This window comes from Astatotilapia calliptera, chromosome 14 (assembly GCF_964374335.1).
Source record: "Astatotilapia calliptera chromosome 14, fAstCal68.1, whole genome shotgun sequence".
In the NCBI taxonomy this organism is placed as follows: Eukaryota; Metazoa; Chordata; class Actinopteri; order Cichliformes; family Cichlidae; genus Astatotilapia; species Astatotilapia calliptera.
In genome coordinates, this window is record NC_137435.1 from 24,792,611 (window position 1) to 24,814,620 (window position 22,010).

The 22,010-nt window shown below is 40.4% G+C and overlaps 1 protein-coding gene across 3 annotated transcripts; it reads left to right on the plus strand.

The window, feature by feature from the left end:
- Positions 1-190: 190 nt before the first annotated feature.
- Positions 191-21,952, plus strand: igsf5b (immunoglobulin superfamily, member 5b). Of its 3 annotated transcripts, none has more exons than XM_026193023.2 (10): positions 219-359; positions 1,333-1,428; positions 4,725-5,033; positions 9,314-9,441; positions 11,384-11,549; positions 14,142-14,273; positions 17,252-17,276; positions 17,823-17,911; positions 20,427-20,491; positions 21,022-21,952. In XM_026193023.2, exons 2-10 carry the CDS (start codon positions 1,380-1,382, stop codon positions 21,130-21,132), a joined length of 1,074 nt encoding a protein of 357 aa, XP_026048808.1. In that variant the 5' UTR covers positions 219-359; positions 1,333-1,379; the 3' UTR covers positions 21,133-21,952. The 3 variants fall into 3 exon arrangements, with proteins under 3 accessions (XP_026048810.1, XP_026048808.1, XP_026048809.1); XM_026193024.2 differs by lacking the exon at positions 219-359 and adding an exon at positions 378-473; XM_026193025.2 differs by lacking the exon at positions 20,427-20,491 and having other exon boundaries at positions 191-359.
- The last annotated feature ends 58 nt before the right edge of the window (positions 21,953-22,010 follow it).

Sequence of the window (22,010 nt, forward strand, 5' to 3'; positions counted from 1 at the left end):
GATCTGACCAAAAACAAAAGATTCCCGCTTTTGTAAAAAAAAGTGATGTATTCTGTGATCCATCAAACATCTACTGTGTTCCAATAAAAATACATCATCCTTTAAATTCAATAATTTGAAAAGGGAGGGACTCTGTAAGGCCCCTGGGATCTGAGGAATTACAATGGGCAATATTTGCAGTCTCTCCCACACTGTGTATTTACGCATGTGTGTGTGCAGCATGGGCCAAAGTTCCCACTGAATTTGGTAATATTTAACGGGACAGTTTGGTGTGACATGGCTGAGCACCACGCATGAAGTGGAATTAGAAAACATCGATGACATTGTTTGCTTCTCATACACAGAAACTCCAGATCAAGGTGAGTGAAATATTACACAGCTGGATTTTTGAAAATGCTGCTTTGGATCGTTTGAGAAAGGAATGGTTAGGAGGCAAGTGCAGTTGATCGAGTAGCTCACACTGTACCTGAGGGGTAAGATGGTGTTTATTCTGAGCGTGTAGCGATCGCTGCACCTGTGTTAGAGAGAGCACAGAGCTTTATCACAGGTTTATTCAGACTTAATTTACAGTTTGTGTAACTCGGGTTGGCTCTGTTTGCATTGATGCCTTCAATTTAAATAAATTCCGAGTTCATTTTTTAAAAAAAAGTGTAAATTCACAGGGTTTGAATCTAACAAACAGACATTTTGTCACAATTTTCTTTTCATCATTTTTTGTGTTGGAGTTCTAAAATTAACACAGAAAGTACAGACAGTGGAGGCAGATCAGAGCTTTAACAATAAGGAGGAATCTGGCAGAAAATTGAATGTATTTAATTTCTGACCTCCATATTTAACTGTGGAAGGTTCAGGCATTTCTAAGGTGCTGAAAGGAGTTAATAGAATTCGTATTAATGTTACTAATAATGCTGTCATGGTTTCCTTCTCTAAGAACCGTGGAGTTGTTCTGCCAAGCTATGTAGTAGAGAATCTGAGATATTTTTAAAGCGTGAAGAAAGTGTTTGTCCTGCTGCTGGCATGAGAGGAAAAGCCAAATGAGCCTCAAAGTTGTTCAACCTCTTAAAACAATGAATATATTTGCAAAATTTTGTACGTATCTATCAAGGAGGCATTAAAATATTCACAACAGATGGCAACAGAAAGCTTTAGAAGTTGCATGATCATCATAATAATGAGGGTTAATATGCTGGGAACCATGAATAAATGATAAATGTTTTGATATTCCTCTGTGGTCAAAAATGAACTATCGTGATAGCTGTCATGGTTAAAAACATGCAATTATGATTGACCATTGCATCCATTAAGGGAATAACAGAATCACTGTTGTTTCAGGATCGTTCTGCTTTGAATAATGGACTGACTGGACTGACTGATCAGTCATGGACACCTTCCCACTGTTAGTGCTCCTACTGTCATGGAGGACTGAAGGTGAGAGTTCAGCTGAAAACAAGCACAGTTTGTTTGTCTGGGGATGTGACACAGAGACCAGTAATGTGCTCGAATTAACAACTTCATTCATTGGTGTGCTGTGCTTGTTAGCAGCATCCGTCAGATTAAAACCACAGACAATAATTAGAGGGCCTAATGATCTATCTTCACTTTGTAATTAATTTTCTTAAGAATGGCTGCCTGTCTAGTTAACAATTAGATGTACCCAGTGGTCAGGGGACTTCAGAGTCACTAGTTCATGGTCCCAACAGGAGGAAGCAGAAATTATGCTCATTAGTTTGACATTCTCTCATAACAATGAAAAGAAACTGCTCTATAGGCTGGCCTAGATATTTCTCAGACCTAATTTCCTAAATGGATGCATAATTCACAACTCGGCACACGGGCTGTAGAAGGTGCAGTTATCTCACCACAAACAAGTTATACATCGCCCCGGGCACTGTGCCATAAACGTCACGTTTCGAGGTTCGCCATTAATATTAATTCCTATTTTCTTTTACCTCTCGGCTTCGGAAAGCCACAAAACATTCTGGAATTCAACTGTGTTTTTATTTGCATCCTTGTTTCTGTGTCTGGGTGATTTTTTTGTAGAAAGATGAAAAACGCGCCCTAACATTTGTTCATCTTGAATGTGTTCATCTATTTTTGTCCCACTTATCTCATCATTGTTGGTTTTTATATGTAGTTATTGTTAAAATGTGTTACTCCAGTGTTTTCTTATTGTGAGTCCCAATGGACCGGACCTCATTCCCTGACAAACAATGAAAGATTTTGGCTACATCTCTATTAGCATGAGACCCTCTTCTTTGGTGAATGCCCCAAACGTTTCTCACTGGTCCAATGATGTGTTAAATTGAGGTGAAAGCTCAATTATTTTTGGAGGGTAATGTCTGACTTTTGTAACTATCACACTGACAAAGAAACCATCCAAAACCCCTCTTCCTTTAACCATATCTTTTCAGTGTCCCTCTTTCTTCCTAACTCAGTGTATCTCTATTTTGTCCACTGTTTACATGTCGACATGTGAACTGTTAAACTTATTAATAAGAAGAATTTGCCAAAGTGACAAACAAAATCAGGGAGTTGTGTTGTCTCTTACTGTCTCGCACTCATTCTCTTTACATGTTGCATTTTTTAGCAATTTTATCTTCTTGAATCGGTACTTTATCATGGTGGAGGGGTTTGTGTGTCCCAGGGATCCCAGGGGCTATTTTATCAGGGGTCTTTTTCACCCTGGTAGTGTCTCCAATGGCAAATTGGTTCATGGGTGAGGGACCAGACAAAGAGTGATTCAAAAGACCCCTATGAGTGAAAAATCTAGGGAACAGTTCACCATGCCTGGGATAGGACTACTGAGGCCTACTGAGACTAATGATTGGGACATCGAACGTCAGCTCTCTGGTGGAGAAGGAGCCTGAGTTAATGCGTGTGGTTGAGAAGTACCAGGTAGATATCGTCGGGCTCACCTTAATGCACAGCTTGGGCTCTGCAACTAGTCTCCTGGAGTTGCCCGTGGTGAGAGGCTGGGGTGGGTATTGTAGTATTCCCCTGGCTTGCTCTCACCTCCAGCTGAGGGACACTGGAGGTGAGAGCATTGAGTCCAAATGCACCATGTTCAGCACCTCAATTGCTGAAGATGCTGCGCTGAGCTGTGATCGCAAGGTGTTTGTTGCCTGTCAATCAGATGGTGGGGTGAAGGGAGCCATCAGGCTGAAGAAGTAGGCCAATCGTCTTGGCTGCCCTGTGTCACTGAAATGTTCATGATTTTTATGGACAGAATTTCTATGCGTAGCCAAGTAGCGGCAGGCTTCCACTTGGGCAGTCTCAGAATCTCCTCTGCTTTTTGCAGATGATGTGGTTCTGTTGGCTTCATCAGGTGGTGGAACTTCAGCAGTTCACAGCTGAGTGTGAAGGGGAGGGAATGAGAATCAGCAACTCCAAGTCTGGGGCCATCGTCCTCAACTCTAGGTCCGAGACGAGTTCCTGCCCCAAGTGGAAGAGTTTTAGTATCTCTGGATCTTGTTCATGAGTGAGGGGAGAAGGGAGCGGGCGATCGGCAGACGGATTGGTGCTGCGGCTGCAGTGATGCAGACACAGTACCGGTCCGTTGTGCTGAAGAGAGAGCTGAGCGTAAAAGCCAAGTTCTCGATTTACCCGTCGATCTACGTCCCTACCCTTACCTACTGTATGGTCATGAGCTTTGGGTAACGACCAAAAGAACAAGATTGCGGATAAATCAGAGCAGGCAAAGTTTTTGCCAATCTTTTATTGTCCAGTTTTTGTATGCCGATATGAATTGTAGCCTCAGTTTTCTGTTCTTAGCTAACATTTTGTCTTCTCCAGACCAATCTTTGTAAACCTAGAGATACTTGTGTGGGAAAGTCCCAGCTGATAATTAGCTTCTGAAATACCCAGACCAGCTTTTCTAACACCAACAACAATCCCACATTCAAGGTCCCTTAAAGCAACTTTCCTCCATATTTTGATGCTCAGTTTGAACTTCAACAGGTCATCTTGACCATGTCTGAATGTCTAAATGCTTTGAGATGCTGCTGGTAAGACATTACAGTTAATAAATCGAAAAGCATGAGTGTAAGAAAAACCACAACAATTTCTTTGAAGTCATTGTGTAATTTTGAGTCACACTTGATTTTGTTCTTCAGACAACCTGAATGGACACATTTCTGGTTATTTTGTTTATTCTTTAATGTTTTAATGTCTTCATCTTGAACTTGTGTTTATCCCCTGAATATGAAATGAAAAAAGAAAAATATATTTTTTAGTTGACTAATTCATGACTCCATTTTAAATAATGAACTACCAGTGGGTGATCATGCTGTATGTGAACTCTGGTTTTGAAGCAGCCAATATGCATCAGGCAAAAAAAGTAAAGCGATTTCTTGGATTACATGATACACAGTGTGTGATGCTTTAGATATTTTGGCAGACAATTTTTCTTGCTCTTGGACTGAGTGAAGCTACTTGCTCCCCCATGAATTTAGCCCTTATGTTAAGCTATGCTACACGGCTGCTTGCTGTTTGAGTACGATAGATTTTCTCATGTAACTCTCAGCAAGACAGCCAGTAAGTTTGTTTCCCAAAATGTTCAAATATTTCTTTAAAAGTACTTCAGCAGTGGTAAGAAGTGATGCTCTGGAGAATTGTTTTGTTTGACTTATCTCAAAGATAATTTCAGACAGATTTCTAGATCAAACTTGATGTAAAATAAACAAATAAATTACAGACAATGTTTTGTTTATGCTGGTTTTTTGCAGTTGAAGCTCAAATAAAACTATTCCCAGAAAACCTGACGGTCCTGAGAGGGGAAAAGGCCAGATTTACCTGCACTCCTTCTAACAGCCAGTGGACTGCTATGATTTGGCTGCTGAATGGTGAGGTAGCACTCACTATCTCTAATAAACATGGTGTCCTGCAATCCCCCAACACGAATATGAGTCTGATGGCTGAAAAAAAGAACGACGGATGGATGCTTGTCCTGAATAACACAGAGAGACACGACCAGGGAGAAGTGACCTGTGATCTCCAGGGCGTTGATAGGAAAACAGCGAGGCTGTTTGTACAAGGTCTGTACATTCGTGTGTGTGCGTGCGTACGTTTGTCTGTGGGAGAGTCTATGTAGGTGCATTTATGGGTGCATGCATGCATCTTAGTGTATGTGTTACCTAGATTCACTGAAGCAAGATAGTAGCAAGGTAGGTTTTTTTTTCCATTGCAGAGAATTTCAAAGGCTTTTGTGAAGCCATTTTCCCTCAAGGATACTCAGTTTCTTGTGAACTAGAATCTGCAAGTACTCACACACACACACACAAAGCAGATGGTGAAGGCTTTTAAAAACCTTTGCCTCAAACACAACAGCAAAAGAATTTTGCCTTCCAACTATCGCGCCTTAATTAAGACTCTTTTTTTGGTTTAGTTTGCTTTGAAATGGGAAACTGAAGATTGCACGTTTTCACTTTACCGTAAAAGCAGCTGAACAAGCGCCCAAGAGATCAATAGCAAGGGTGGGGAATCATTAGGGCCAACGTGGTGGAGTGAAGTTGCTCAGGCATGTTCGATGGTCTCTGCATTACTCTGTGTTAATGGCAGCGTGGGCGGTGTCGGGGATATGAACTGATTGGCCCCCAGACATAAATACAAGATGGAAACGCTTGGACACTCCATGCCAGTCAGAACAGGCAGCAGCAGCGCAGGATTTACAGGCTGCAGCTACAACCAATCTCATTTCCTCTTCATCCCTCATTTACTGTATACTGTATGGCATAGCATACATCCACAGCATGGATGTATACCATGCCAGAGCGAGGCATGTTTGCTGAGAACTTTAGATTTAGGACAAGACAAGCATCGGTCATTTTTGTAGATCAAAAAACTACAGCAAAGATAGATCGAATGGATCACAAAACATCTTATGTGGTGTGCACAGAAAGCAGTTTTATTTCTGGGAATGATGATTAGATAAATTTAATGGATGGATGGATGATTATTTTCTAGCGAAATAACTATAAATTAAAGATCAAAATCAATCACAGTACTATCAAGCTGCTGAAAGGATCAAATCAATTAGGGTGACATTAACTTACATCACTAATGCACTTACTATCTTTTCATTTCCATTCCCTGCATTGTCTTTAACTGTTGCAATGCAGGGATCTAGTGAAGCACAATAAATATACATCCGAGTGATTAAATGTCTCTTTACACTGAATGGGAGTCAGTTAATTAAGAAAAGCTGAGACTTTTTAACTTGCAGGCTTCTTTTTGTTCCCATGGTAAGGAGGCAAAAGGCTTAGGAGGCCTGGGTGTGGTGATGACAGAGACGGTGTAAAGCTTGTGATTTTAACAGTAGTTCTGATACCCCAGAAAGCCGATTCTGTTCTTCTGGATGTTGCGTTTTCATTGGGAGAAACAGTTCATCACTCAGTGATACTGAGACTGGATGAGTGATGAAACATTTCTCCCGCTGAAAACGCAACGTCCAGAACAGAATCAACTGCGTGGTATTTCCTTACCTGGATGGTTAAGCATGCATCAAGGTAGTCCTGATGGAGTTGTCATTTTATTCGAAAAAAGTACTGCAGTATCATCCAAAATGTTTTCAAGTGGGATTTTCCTTTTACCATTTACCTTGGGAAAAATACATCTAGCAAGTTACTGTAATTTTTAGCCAGACCAATCACAAACATTTTAACGTCTACACAAATGGGCTATAAGGCTGGTTGCAGAAGGGGCTTTTTTCCCCCCTTTTAGATGAATGGAAGATTGCAGAGGATACTATATTTGTTCTCACCCCAGATTTAAACAAATATGTATTGTAAGGCCACAAATAGTGCAAACTATTTCAGTGACACAACCCAAATGTCAGTTTTCGAGAACCAGAGCACATGAGAGCTACAAATACTACCCAGTGAGTATTAACTTTAACAGTTGCTAGAGTTGCATCCTGGTGTTTAAAACAGAAGGTTCTTCTGTAATAATGCTGGTATTTTAAAGTTATTGTTAATCTCTGGTTTCGCTTGAGGTTTTTTTTCCTGTTTAAAAGCCGTTTTTCATTCCCACTGTCACCAAGTCATGGCTCATGGGGGGGTCTTCTGATTGTTGGTGGGTCCTCTGTATTATTGTAGGGTCTTTACCCTACAATAGAAAGCACATTGAGGATACTGATAATGTCATTTGGTACTTTATGAATAAAGTTATGTATTATTTAAAAGGCAACAAATTGTAGCTTCACATTTTATTTGAAATCTTTGCATTCACTTTGATGGAATGGCCATATATGCACGGCGACCCAGTTCCCCAGGCAGCTAACAGTTGGACAGATGTCTTCTGGTTGTTGGAGTGTGATAGGATAATGAGTGTGTCTGACATGTCCAGTTTGTACCCTGCCTTTTGCCCAGTGATAGGATGGATCTTTTTATCCAAAATTCAAGCGTTTTGAAGTATTTGTTAGCTTGATGTGTTACCAGAAATTTGGATGTTGCTAAGTCTACAACCAGAGTTCAAATTGGCGACTGTTGTGATGGTCATGTTTGATTTGAGGTTTCAGTGGTCCCTCTGAGCTGCTGATGTCACAATTTTAGCTCACATGGAAGTAGCTTGCATCAAACAAAATGGCAACTCAGGGAATTCTTCAATACGTGCTTCAGTTTATTTGCGTCTAAAGTGCGTGCACTTGAACTGAGAGCACAGCTAAAAAAAAGAACTAACCCCCCCCCAACATCTCTGCACAATGCGACAGGAAACGAAACCAATGACCCAATGCCTCCAATATATCATGGAGAGAGCCCCCATTGCTGCCAGTGCCACAAATCCCCACTGACATATGCAGCCATTAACAGCAGTGTGTGGTGAATCAGGCCCTCCAGTCTGGATGCAGAGGATCACTAGGGCCTGACATAACCTTTGAATTAATTGTGCACCCTGGCACGCCCAGTTAACAGTCAGCAACTCTGCATGTGATTTGTGTGCTGTGGTCTCAAAAGTACGGCTGGAAGAGAGACGCAGACTTACAGCGAAGCTGCTTGACTCTGTTCCCCCCCCCCCCCTTATCTTCCACTCTCAAATTGTCCCAAATGAAGATGATGCAAATATAACTACACCCTCTCCCTGCTCTTTCTGTGCTTAGTTCTTATGCTTGGTAAATCACAAATGCAGCGCATCTACGCAAACCCTTCACTCAAGCAACTTAGTGTGGTTGCATGCGCTGTTGACTACGAACGGGGACTGAAGTGAAGGCGAGGCTGTAGAAAAGGAGACATGATAAATCAGAGAAGATAGAAAATGCTTGTGGTAATTGGTCTGTAGAGGCGTAGCAGATATTCTCATTGGAGTAAGCTTATAAACACGCATAGAGTGTGTACTGTTCATTTAAGACAAATTGCACAGGCACACTTCAAATCTGCGCGTAGACACATACAAATGATAAAAAGCTTCCTTTAGAACAGCAATTTAGTCTCCCGAGGATCCCTGCTGAAAAATCACTAAAATTACATTTAGCCGAGAGCCCCCTGCTTCACACTACCAGTCTCCCTACAGTGATTAACAAACCATATGAAACCTTATTTCAGGGATCACGTAGGGCGGGGCTTTGTGTGCCGATGCCTTTCTTTTTCTGTTCGGTTGTATCAATCAGCCACGATCGCCAGAAGCTGCTCATCAATCAGTACAAATGAGGCTGCTGGTTGCCTGCTAACCTTTAGTTGGCGGTGCTGAGATTGTGTAAAACCGGAACTCCACCATCAGAACGGGTGGTTCAAAGAACAGGAGTGCGTATGGTGCTCATGCCACCAAATCAGGCATCAAATAAATGCTCCTAGAGGAAGGGGACAGCCAATAATGTGTATAAAATATGTGAGGATTTGAACCTGAATCAACACAGACATGCCATTCGCTCAGACAAAGCACCCAAGTTCCTGCAATTATCTTTCTGTCTGTAGCAATTGTGTGTTGCCTCCACCACCTTTCATTCTGCCTGACAACAGACTTCACATATGAGATACTGTATCTCCCGGGGCTTTAAGTGGCTTATTTGGCTGGCAGGGAAGGAGATGAAGGGGAAAGAAAAGGAAAAGCATTCGTCAGGCAATTGAGAATTGGAGACATGTGATCAATCACCTGGGACGAATGAAATCCATCTTTTGTAAGTGAACAGCCCAGCTGAAGAGGTGATAGCAGAGACGCGTGCATCCAAACAGAAGGATTTCAGAGGAGACTGATGATGGCGCTGAAAGATTCCTACCCACTCACTTACATTTATACATAAGGACATCTACTAAACGTATGTGAAACAGAAATAAGGCAAAGAGTACATCATTCAGGTTTATGACTGACTGTTTTCTTATTTCAGAAAAGGGCAGTGTGAAAATCCTTGGGAATAACAGGTTGGCTTTTCAGCGAGATTCAGTCCTGTTTGAATGTGAAGCAGCAGGATGGTACCCTGAGCCTGTTCTGAAATGGGAGGTGAATAATAACAAGGTAAATACATAAAATCAATCAGACAAGATCATCACTATCTTTAACAAACACCGGAACTAAAACTTGTTTTTCTTACTATTCAGCCTGTAGTATATCCTGCTATGCCCTCAGGCAGTGCAGCCAGTATATCTGGTACTATAAAGGGACTGTTAAGTACTTTATTCTATTTCTTGAGTAATAAAATCGTAGCTACTACATTAACCCTCTGAGGTCTACGTTATCATTGGTGATGACCGTAACCAGAACTCCAGGCAATCAGAAGGAACAAAGGAAATAAAAAATATTGCCATTTTCCCCCAAAAAGTCTGTTTTGGCTGTCTCTAAAATATAAAGACTTAAATTCAGGTAGGTTTATGTAGTTAACATCACAAACACATAGTGCCTCAAATGTAGAATTTCAAAAGGGGCAAATTAAATCAAAGAAACTCATCAGATTAGATTTCTTCTGTAAAATCCTTTGCACTCAGTGACTTCCTGAAATGTTTGACCCATAAATATCTGCATACCTTGTGCATGAGACCAGATAATGGACTCAATCAGGGATATTCCCCTCTTTCACCTTAAAGAGCTCTACAGCGTGTCTTTAGGAAGTGCTGACTGATGAAATGTTGTGCAGTGAGTTCTGATGCATTTGGCTGAACCCGACAACACAAATGCTGCGAGATACATCTGCCCTCATCCTGTTGCTTTTGTCTGCAGTGAATAAATCAATAAATGCCAAGCCACAACACAGCCATCCCTGTGTTCGACTGATCAGACACTATGTGATTACATTTTCTAGTCTATAAAAGGAATCACGCTCCTTGGCCTACCAGGTTATTTGTCATTTTCTAGTTCTTCAACTGATGATTCTTGCAAACCAAACTTACTGACTGAGATCTGAATTCCAGCTTACGGATCCTCTGACTTTCCAGTGGAAAGACGCGCATGCTCTGAATGAACAGAAATGTGGGAACAATGAGGAGGACTTCTTGAATTTTCAATTTATTTACCCCTGTGTTTCCTGTATGCTGTTGTCAAGTTGTTTATATTCTGTCATTTTGATGGTTGTTTGTCTCTGGTGCTGTGTTTTTGTCTGACGTCCCCATGTCTTGTTGTCTGATTTAGTTTCAGCTGTGTCTCACTCTGCCCCATTCACCCCTCTGTGTATTTATAGTCTCTGTCTCCCTTTTTCTGACCACCTTTACTCCTAGCCTTGTTGTGCTTCTTTGGATTTAGCAGTTTCTTTTCTGTTTTAGAGTTTTATGGACTTATACTCCAGCTGAATAAAGGTTGTTTTTATTTTTTGTCAAGTTCTGCCTTTGAAGTTCACATTTAGGTCCTTTTCTACACAACATGTCACTGTAAGAGGCCAGAGGCTTCGGCAATGAGTATAACAGCAGTATATCTGGAAAAGAAAATGGCCTGGAATGAAGTGTTGTGGGATAATAAATGAATAACAATGTGGGAAATGTAAAATGTGAGCATGCAATAGCATTTTACACACTTGGTGTAGTAAAATGTGGCCTCGAAATCTATATCTTTATTTTCTATACATGAGCACTCAGCAAGGCCAAGGTCAAATGCTTAGCCAATATAGGTTTCCATGTCCTGATCTGAATCTGAAACCCAACATCTGAAAAAACATAAATCCAAAAAGACAGACAAACTAAACTAATTACACACTCCCTCCATTGAGGGAGGGAATGAGACAGTGCAGTTGCCTCCTCTGATGACAAATCTCAGACACACTGGTCACCTTCCAACTGCTCAGTTTCTCCAATTTCTTCTGAAGTGGGCACAAATCTGTCTGTACAGCACACATTCACTGGTGAAATGTCCCTTAAAACAGGTTATATTCAGGGTGCTTACTGAACAAACAAGACTGTAAACATTAAAATTAATAAGCATGTTAAACTATAAATAATAATGGTCCTCTCTGTCTTGGGGGAACGGTGCGGAGGTGAGTCCAAGTGAATACAACATCAGCAGTGGAGAGTCGAAGGAGAGCCTCTTCACCTTGACCAGCAAGCTCAGTGTGCTGGCAGCAAAAAGTTCTCACGTGGACTGTCTGGCCTCTGTTTCTGCCCTCCCCCAACCACTGAAGAGCACAATCAGTCTAAAAGTGGGTGAGTTACATTAAATAACACACACACACACACACACACACACACCCACCCACCCACCCACCACATATTCTGAAAATATTCTGTTTTTTTTTTCATCTGAGATTGTTGAGTTTAGACATTTAAAATATTAATTCCACTCTTCCAGTGATGTAAAGAATATGAGCTTTCAATATCCATTCATGTGTTCTAGCTCTAAATTTTCTTTTGCTATTAGACATGTTTCTCTTATGTACATTTTCAAGCCTTTCAGCTAGTTTCCAGATTCTTCTGTGTGAATTTCAGTTCTGCACTTTGGCTGTCAGGTGAATGATTTGGCGTATTTCAGCCCATTAAACAAGTTTTTTTTGTTTTCAGCAATTATAAAAATTCAACTCAAACCATTCACACTGCATTTTCTACAGGAAACGCATTCTCTAGTTTTATATACCGGTTTCAGTCACTGTTGTTGATATGTTAACAGTTAGAATAAGTTCAAATTCTCTTAAAAATAATAACATCAATATGTTATGTTAAGAACACTTACTGGACTTGTGGAAGTATTTGGAGAACCGTGAGGGGCCCTTACAAACATTTGAAAGAAACAAATCTTTAATCATAGATGGAGACTTATGCAAAAATATTAATGAGGTTTTAAAATTTGACTTCTGTCATGGTGTGCTGTGGCAGGCAGGTTGTAGGACCCAAACACACATGACTCGTACGCGGAACGAAACTTAAAGCGGCAGCTTTTATTGCTGGAAAAACTTTTCATAAGAAAAACGCAGAGTAGTTTGGGCCCGAAAGCAGGATTCATCACGTCATTGCTTAAAGACCGGATAGTCTGATGCTGATTTAAGAATGTATAATTCTAGAAGGGTCAAACTTAGCATCAGAAAAGAAAAGGTGATTGAAGTGACTTTGAACGTGGCATGGCTGCGGGTGCAAAATGGTTTGATCTGAGTATTTCAGAAACTGCTGATCTACTGGGTGGGAATTTCCCACATGAGCATCTCTGGAGGTGAAGGACAAAAGAAGAAGTAGCAAGCCTGAAAAAACACATCTAAGAGAGTCTTTACTGGACTGTGTGCACAAACAGAAAATACAGATTTTCAGCCTGGTAACCTCACTTACCTTTTTACGCCTTAACCTGCATAATTTGTGTCAACTGCATTAATGTATTTGTAAGTTAAAAGTTTCATTTACTTGTAGTAGGATGTAATCATGTAAGTGCTGTGGTATCTTACTTCTCAGTTACTACCTTTAGGTGACACTGAATGTCTATGAGCAGCAACGTTCAGTATTTGTCAATTTTCAGTGACCTCTATCTCTGTGTTTGATCATCAGTCTGCAAAGGCAGTGTGTTTTTTTGTGCTATGATAATTTTACATCTGTACTCTGCATACTGCAACAGAGCACTGATTCTTCCTGCCATTTCACATCTACTGTGTTTAGAGTGCAATATAAGAGTTTGCATTTATATTATGTTCCATAGCTTTTTGGAGACTTTTATGTTGTTAGGCAGGATGTTAGGCAGGATCATGGCATAACATTGAATTTTAGGTGTTAAAAATACAAAGTGACTGCTTTTCATTTAATCAAATAAATAAACATTCTGATGAAGAGCCACTAAGGACGTTCTTGGAGTAACTCTCAGCAATAATTTGTACATGAAATAGTTAGTAGACATGTTATTAACCCTATCAAAAAATCTTTAGTTCTATTCGGGTACAAAGCCATAATTTAGGCTACAGGAAACAGTTTTATTCAAATACAATTTATTGTCAAAATGTTCAGTGACTGCACTTTTACAACTTAGCTATTATAAAGTGACCACAAACATTTTAGAGCCAATTCATAGTGTTTAATTGCTTGTGTGCTTGAATGTATTAATGCCTCTGTGTTTAGTCTGTATAGTTTATCTTGCCACTAAAACACATTAAATAATTGAATAAAAACTCACAAATTACTTAAAGATTCAAAACAATTTTACCTGTTCACTTGATGCCAGTTCGGCTCTTTCTCTGCATGTCACTCATTCGCTGATACAAACACACACACGCACACATGCACACATGCACAGTGAGAGTTGTCTGTCAAGCCTCTTTTTGTTCTGTCTTGCTTTCGTTCTCTTTACATGTCTTTTTGTTTCTTTTTTTAATCTTTCACTCATTGTGTTCCTCACTTTGTTCTCCATGTTTTTTTTTATATCTGTCCCCTTCTCTCTATTGGGAAGCATGTGAATCATCACTGAGCGATATTTTAGATGTGGAGAGCGGTACAGAAAAAGGGCTGCCAAGTCAGTGCTGGATGAGTCTGCATCACAGGGTGCTGATGTTACAAACCTCTCTCCGAGGCCCAAATCTTAAAAATACAAACGCATTTAGAATCTTAGCATTTTCAATTTGTTCTCGCTGTTGCAACAATTTCTTCACTCAGAGCAGCTTCCCTCTGCACACACCCTCATGACTGTACTACAAATTAAACCAGGAAATTAAACAGTTTTCTATCCACCAAGTCTGCAAATCTGCAGATGAGCTGCAATGTGAAAAAGCAGACAAAACAGAAACACTGCTTTCGTTTTCTTTACTAAACAATGTGACCTTCTCTCCTCAGTCGCCGAGGTGTTGGAGGAAGGAGGCTACTGCACAGTCCCGCTGGCGATAACTGCCTCCCTCTCTGGTTTTCTGGTGCTCCTCCTGCTCTGCATCTGCACTGTCCTCTGCTACAGACAAAGGAGACAAGCAAGTAGGCACTTTACCTTAAACTGCTGTCCGTGAACATACATCACACTTTTCCAGCACAGAAACTGTGAGTAAAGTATAATGAAGAAGACGGGTGGATGCATGCTGTGACTCGGCACTGCCCCATGGTGGCCTTCAACAAGGGTACACAGTATTCTTTCTGACAAAAGCAGAACATTTGTTCTCAGCAGAAAGGAAACAGCAGCAGGAAAGGTTATAGAAGTGTGTGTGCATGGCTGCAGAGTGGGAAGACTAAGTGTGATTTTAGTTGGATTAGTGTAGGTAGTAGGTAGGTAGTATTTCTTATAAGAACATCCCTTACACAGTGAAGCGTTCTTACATTTATATCAGCAGAATCGCCAACTATTCAGGTACATGTCTGCACACATAAACAAAGGGACTCGCACAGTAACACACAGCCACGAAATGTCATTGGGATATTTATTTGCTTAGAGAATTCCTGGAAACACAGAAAACAGCCAACCTAAAGGCTAAGTCTGCAGCTGTGGTCAGAAATTAACATACAGTACACTCATTATGGGCATGAATGTCATGGTACTTTGGGGCCTTTAATGACTTCTTTGAACTGTTGTTTTTCCAGAGTACAATGACTGTGCTGCATACATCTATAAAGACTTTTAAAAACACGATTTTTACAAGTGTACATAAACCCCCACTAATATTTATTTAACATCCCTTAGCTATCAACATGCTTTTGGCATAATTCAGGCTGAATATTTGACTCTTCTCTTGGCAAAACTGGTGGATTGGTGGAGTTTATTTAAATTTGGCAACCCCCCCCCCCCCCCCCCCCCAAAAAAAAAAAAAAAACAAACAAAAAAAACAAACTAGCTTTTAAGCATTGTACACAAATTTTCAAGGGGGTTGATGTCAGGACTTTGGGAAGCTAATTCCAGAAGCTTAATGTTAGTCTGCTTCATCTATTCCAAAACCAGTTCTGATGCGTTTGGCATCATTTTCCTGCATAACACAAAACTGTGTTAAAGTTTCACCTGTTTAGCTGTTAATTCAAAGTGAAGCTAAGTAAGTCCTGCTCTTTCATTATTCCATTCACTGTGCAATGTACCAGTACCACTGGCAGCAAAACAGCCCTCGAACATGATGCTACCACCATGCTTGACACTTGGTACAGTATTCTTAGGTTTGAAAGCCTCACCTTTACTGCTCCAAACTTACCTCTTGTTATTGTAGCCAAATAACTCAGTCTTTGCCTTGTCTGATCATAAAACTTGTCTTATTCATGTGGAAAGGTGCAAATTTCAGGCAGGTTTGAAGGTGCTGATTTTGGGCTTCTTTCTTGGCCAGCACCCTCTCAGTCCATGGTGATGTTAAACTTGCTTCGCTGTGGACAGTGTTACTGGTTTTCCAGCAGTTTCCAGTTCATGACAGGCTTAAGCCTTGTGGTTGTTCCTGAACATCCTAACACATTTCCTCTCATCTGAGGGTGACAGCTTGGGTCTACTTCCAGACTTCACCAACATGGTGACACAGCTTAAAAATCTTTACCTCGAGTTGTTTAAACTGATGATCTTGGAGTCTTCAGTGTTCAACAATGGATCTCAGAGATCTTCCCAAAAGCATCGAGCATTGGTCAGTCTGCTGCATGCTATTAAAAGAAACTACCAGATGTGCTCAAATTGATTACTGACAAGAGGTCTTGTCAAGCTTAAAGACATTGCAAAACCTTCAGCACCACTTATTAAAAGGGAATGTATTTATATATTTGAGCCTGTATGTATACTTTGGCTCTGTGTGGATTATAGAAAATCGTGTTATTTAATGTCATTAAATATTTATTTTGTACAATCACTCTATCTTGGAAAAAGAACAATTCAAAGAATTCATTAAATGTTACATCTTCTATGTTTGATTCTCAGGTTATTGTAGGCAAACTGGATAAAATGTGCTTTTTAGGTGGATTTTCTACTTTTGAATAGAGACACCTTTTTATGTGTTAAGCTATTCTGACTGACTGTGCTCTTTGTTTCATATTTACTGTACAAACAAGAAAGGTTTATCAATCTAATCACACAACTCTTAAGGAAAAAACTCACCAAGCATACAGTAATTAAAGACTACAGATAACAAAGGCCATCTCCGAGGGGAAGCTCACTCTAGGAGGCAGAAGAGGTCTGTTTGTGTGCGATAAGAAAAAAGTGGCCCTGAGTCACACATTTTAAGTCAGTGTAATCCCTGTGACTGATTCTGGACCACTGCAAATCGTGGCCATGGTTTGGAGCCAGGGGATTATTATAAAGCAGGTGTGACCTTTCTCTTTTGGCAGTTGATTCAGTACCTGAAACGTCTGATACCTCCTCCGTCATTGTCCTTGCTCCATTCTTTGAAACATCCTTGAGTTAATTCATAAGGGTGCTTCTAATGTTACGGGATGTGGCATGCTTTCGAGTTGCTGAGCTCTTCTCTGAGTAATCCACCTCAGTAGGGACTAATGTATGCTTTGGAATTATGGGGGAGAAATGTAAGGGATCTAGCTCTCAAAGACGTTGGCCAGCGTGACAGCAGGGATTTAAAATATAATGACAAAGACTGGTTCTCTGCCTATAAAGGGAAAGTGAAGCATTTATATCTCTCCCGAGGCAAGTGCCATCTGTACCATTGTTACGCTGGTGTTGTTCTCGCCATGGCCAGGAGGACCTTTGGCAAAGGAAACCATGAAGCCATGTTACAAAACTCATTAGCTCCAGCTTTCAGTGCTAAATTGTAGACTGGCTGGAGGCTGTGATATTAGTGCAGAACCCAAACTAATAAACAGCAGGACATTTACAGCTTTCATATTGATGTAGATGCAATGAGCAAGCATAATGTTTCTGTGGTCAATGCAGTGAGAATAATAAAGTTAGCAGCTGATAGCTCATTACAGTAAACTCGATGCCTCTCTCTCTCTCTCTCTCTCTCTCTCTCTCTCTCTCTCTCTCTCTCTCTCTCTTTTTTGCTTTTCAGAAACAAGCCCGCAGGAGGTACTAAGGTGAGATTTAAGAGCTCTTTTGTTATATACAGAGATTTCTAACCCTTAGATCTACTGTGGGACTTTTTTGTGGAGGAAGCAGCTTCTGTAATCAGAGACCTACAGCACAGTCCTGGGTGCACTGAGCTCCATTTATATTTTACATTAGCTGTTAAGAATTCATGCAGCTTATTTCTGGGAATGAAGAGGTTTTCATTGATTATCATTATAAAATAAAATTGAAGGCACAAATTTGAAATTCCACCTTTAAAAAGTAATTATTTTGGTAGTAATTTAACATGATTCGGACTGTCATTAGCTCTTTTAGGAAGCTAACTTATTCAACATTTGTTTTCCATATAGCTGAAATACACATTCAGAGTTGAGTACTTCAGTCTGATAGTAAAATAAAGTGAAGAATGATGTCCAAGTACTTTATAATGAAAACAGCACAGAGGCCTGTAATATACTGCAGCTTAGCTGGGAGAAGAAAATTGTCTTTTCACAACAGCCTCTGATGATGTGACTCTGCCATACCTCCGCTAATCGTTATCATTTCTATTGCAGGTTTGACCAATCGGTGTTTAGTAGAAGCGTCGATGCTGATGCGCCGGAAGGGAAAGTTAACCTGGGATACTCTAGTGAGAGCCCCACAGGTGAGAGTGACCAGCAGGTCGTTACCATTTGGATATGTTTACAGTCGCACTGATCTAAACGACTTCAGTGTTTGTGTTGCCTTCCGGAGATGTTTCAGCGTAATGTGCTGTGTTCAGTGATCAATTTCTGCATTGACCTTTCCCGGTAAATTACAGCACTGGCGCCTGAGCAGGTTTCATTTTCACATAATAGACGTTTTGAAACGTGCGTGACTAATTCAAAATAAATCTATAATATGATAAAGTTTTTAATTTCTTCTGTCAAAGTCAGATTATGATCACTTAGCAGTGCAGTTTTATTGCAGAGTGATTTGGCTGCTTTGGCTTTTTCCACAATAACAATGTAGCTTTTCATGTTTGCTGTACAGAATTACAAAATGTAGGTAACATTAGAATTTGTGAGCCATGTGGGGAGTAAGCCAGTAGAAAAAGATATTCATGCAGAATTCAAAAGCACAGCTGCATGGTTTGCAAAATGATCATGTGTAATGTAAGTTACACATGATTTGTGGTGGAAGAGGAAGAAAAACAAGATAAATCAATCACACTGGCTTTTTACAATAGACCGTTAAAACAAACAAACAAAAAAATCAAAGGTTTTGCTCCCCGGGGAAAAAAAGGATCTGGCTCTGGTCTTAAAATTAGGTCAAAGCAACCTCAGATGACCTATAAAACATGACATTTACATGATGTCATTATTTATTTAACAATAAAACAATAGCAGTGCATGAAATACTAAGTAGACCCCATTATTTGCTAAAGATATCAGCACAAACACCTCAAACTAACTGTTGAGCACGATGGTGGAGTGGTGATGATTTGAGTTTGTTTTGCAGCTGCAGGACCCGGGCGCTTTGCAGTTAATGAATAAACCATGAACTCCTAGCTTGTATAAACAAGTTTAGCAGCAAAAACAAAATCGTATCTTTTCCTCTGTGATCTTATCAGTGTTTCACGCTGTGGAAGAATTTTGTCCCACTCTTCTGTACAACAGTGCTTCCTGATAGGTTCGTAGCTTGAACCCATCCGCTGGAACGTTGAAGACAATATAATTACACTGCAAAGCAAGACACAAGTAGGCAAGGTTCTTCATGTTTACTCATGCATGAGGGAGATCTGGCTGGAGCCAAGCGTCGTCCCACCACCTGACCTCCATCAGACTCTCAGCCAGGCTCCCCATAGCACTCCTTTTATTGTGGTTACATGAATATGCATAGGGTCATTAACATATAGCATCTTACATAGGTATACATGTGAGCAAAGAATACTGTGTGTGTGTGTGTGTGTGTGTGTGTGTGTGTGTATGTGTGTGTGTGTGTGTGTGTGTGTGTGTGTGTGTGTGTGTGTGTGTGTGGGGTCAGAGTGTGACCCCATAAACGACTTCCTTAACCTGCTGGTCTGGAAAATCCAACAGTTCATCTAAACAAAAAGCACTTAGACTAGAACAGACGTAGCTACGTTAATCCTACCATAAAACAATAAGAGAAGGTACGACCTCTCTCGTGCTCCCAGGATGTGGGTGTGCATTCTAGTGTGGAATACACACCAAGCCTTTGCAGCCTGTTAAAGATCACAGTCCTATCACTACACAATTGATTATACACCTCTAAGCATATATGGTTAAATATTTCTAAGCATAAATGACAATCAACAATACAAAACCTAACACTTCCGTTCATTGAGGTTTGTGTCCCACCGTGACATTTCAGTCACTGAGATTTGGACTTTGACTGCAACAGTTGTAATCACTGTCCTATTGATGAGTCAATAATGGCCAAGCTTTAGATGTCGGACAGATGGCCTCACATATGAGTCTAGAATACTTTCATGGTTGACTCGATGACCAGAGGATGCCCAGCTCCTGTTGCTGCAAAAAGCCAATTTACCCACCCTCCACCACTATGCTCAACAGTTGGAATCAGGTGTTTGTGCTGATATGCTGTGTTTCATGGCATTATGCTTGTTCTGTATATATTTTTTTCAGTTGCTTCCTTTAGAAGATCGTCTCCCTCGCTCCCATCCCTACTATGCTCTTCTGTCACACTAACCCTCTACATGTCCTCCTTCACTGCATCCATGAATCTTCTCTGTGATCTTCTACTTGTCCTGCCTTCTACATTTGCTAGGCAGGAATAAAGCTTTAGAATATAAGTACTTTTTTTTTTTTTACCATGACTTTACATAAATACACATAAATTACAAATAAGTCTTTGGGTATGTAAGGTATTTGAAAATAGCTTAACGCGTGTTTCTTAAAATGTCAATTAGGTTTTAACCCCTTAATAATTCATAACTACAGTAGGTGGCTCCAGTGCATCTTCAGGCAACCATAATTTGTCATATCTGGGTGTAAAACACCACGATTGTGTGCTACCCATTCCAAACCTCTGAGCCATTAAACCTCCTAAATCCTGCTCTCTCCTACTGAGGTCTCCTTCAGGTCCGAAGTATGCTGTTGCCGCTTGAAGGAGCTGTTAGGTTAGATGAAGCTAAAAAGCTGTTTTTCACTCTGCAGATGCAGTTAACAGTGAGCTATTCTGGGAAACTCGTAGACAGATGGACTTTGTCAGCTTTCGCAAGGTAAGATAGAAACAGAGAAGGTGGGAGGGATAGGAGTCAGAGAAACAGAGATGAACTGGAGCTGAATAATTCGGCCAGTCATGTCATGTCACATCCTTCCCTGTTACAAAGAGCATAAGGGAAATGCACTCTTGCACCTCTGCTGGCCTCCCATCATGCAGATTAATCTCAACAGATTACTGCATTAACCAGTAATAATGACACTATTTTTAGTTAACAGGACATCTGTCATCACCCTCATTGTCATAATGTATCATAAATGATGATCTACAGATGTATAGACCAGACCCTTCAAATGTATCCTCCAGCTTGGTCTTGTCAATACTGTAATTGCACCTCAGAAGACTTGCAAGTTGTCTTGCTGTTTATATCTCTCCTGTTGGTCATTAATGAATGACTGGTTCCTGTTAGTTTAAGGCAGTAGTTTTCTTCTTGGTGTTTTCACATCACAGGTACCTGTTGTTCTTCTACTCTGCTCAAAAATGTTGTAGTTTTGTTCAGTAAAACCTAAACTTTGACGGTTTCATCAGGTCCCTGATGTCGTGTCCTCCAGCAGCTTTTCTACACAAAGTGAGAGCCAGGCCAACATGTGTCCCCCAGAGGATGACTGCAAGAATGTCCGGAGAATCACCACTGTTTGAATATTAATGTTATGTTTTGTTTGCATGACTTTTGTATAAGTATTCACATTTTTTATAAAGCCACAAGCTAAGGATATATGTTTTTGAACTACAAGTATCTAACACAATCATTTAGCAAAAAAGAAAAATCACTCTCTGGACACTTCATTAGTTACTCCTAGAGTGAGAACGATGTGTCATCCTGCTGGAAGAAAAAGATGGGTACACTGTGGTCATAAAGGGTTTGACATGGTCCGTAACAATACTCACGTAGGCTGTGGTGTTTACCAAGGGGCCCAGAATGAGCCAAGAAAATATTCCCCACAAGTGGCACCTGGTGTGGGTTTCTGCTGCTGTAGCCCGTCTGCTTCAAGGTTTGACATATTGTGAATTCTGAGATTCTCTTCTGCATACCTTATTTGTAACCAGTGGTTATTTGACTTATTGTTGCTCACTGAATATTTTCTTTTTCAGACCATTCAAACTAAGCCCTAAAGGTGGTTGTGTGAGTAAATCCCAGTAGCAGCCGTTTCTGAAATACTCAGAGCAACCCGTCCGGTTCAGAGTCACTTAAATCACCTTTCATACCCAATCTGATGCTCGGTTTGAAGTTCAGGGGGCTGTCAACCATGTCAACATGCCTAAATAAAGTGCTGCCATGTGATTGGCTAATTATATATTTGCATTAATAAGCAGTTAGACACATAAACCTAATGAAGTAGCCAGCGAATGTACGCTGTGATGACTTTTCTCATTTAATTTTAATGAAACCATGATATCTCAACAACACATTGTATATTTTAAATTTTTTTTCAATAAACTGTATTATTGCATATGAAAAGATTTTTGGCCGATCACTGAATCCTTGAATTTACAGTCATAGTAATTTGAACCAGCAT

Coding starts and splice junctions, on each gene's coding strand:
- igsf5b (XM_026193023.2), top strand. CDS start 1,380: ATGGACACCTTCCCACTGTTAGTGCTCCTACTGTCATGGAGGACTGAA. Junction 5,034..9,313: donor AGCGAGGCTGTTTGTACAAG/GTCTGTACATTC, acceptor TTCTTATTTCAG/AAAAGGGCAGTGTGAAAATC. Junction 20,492..21,021: donor ACTTTGTCAGCTTTCGCAAG/GTAAGATAGAAA, acceptor CGGTTTCATCAG/GTCCCTGATGTCGTGTCCTC.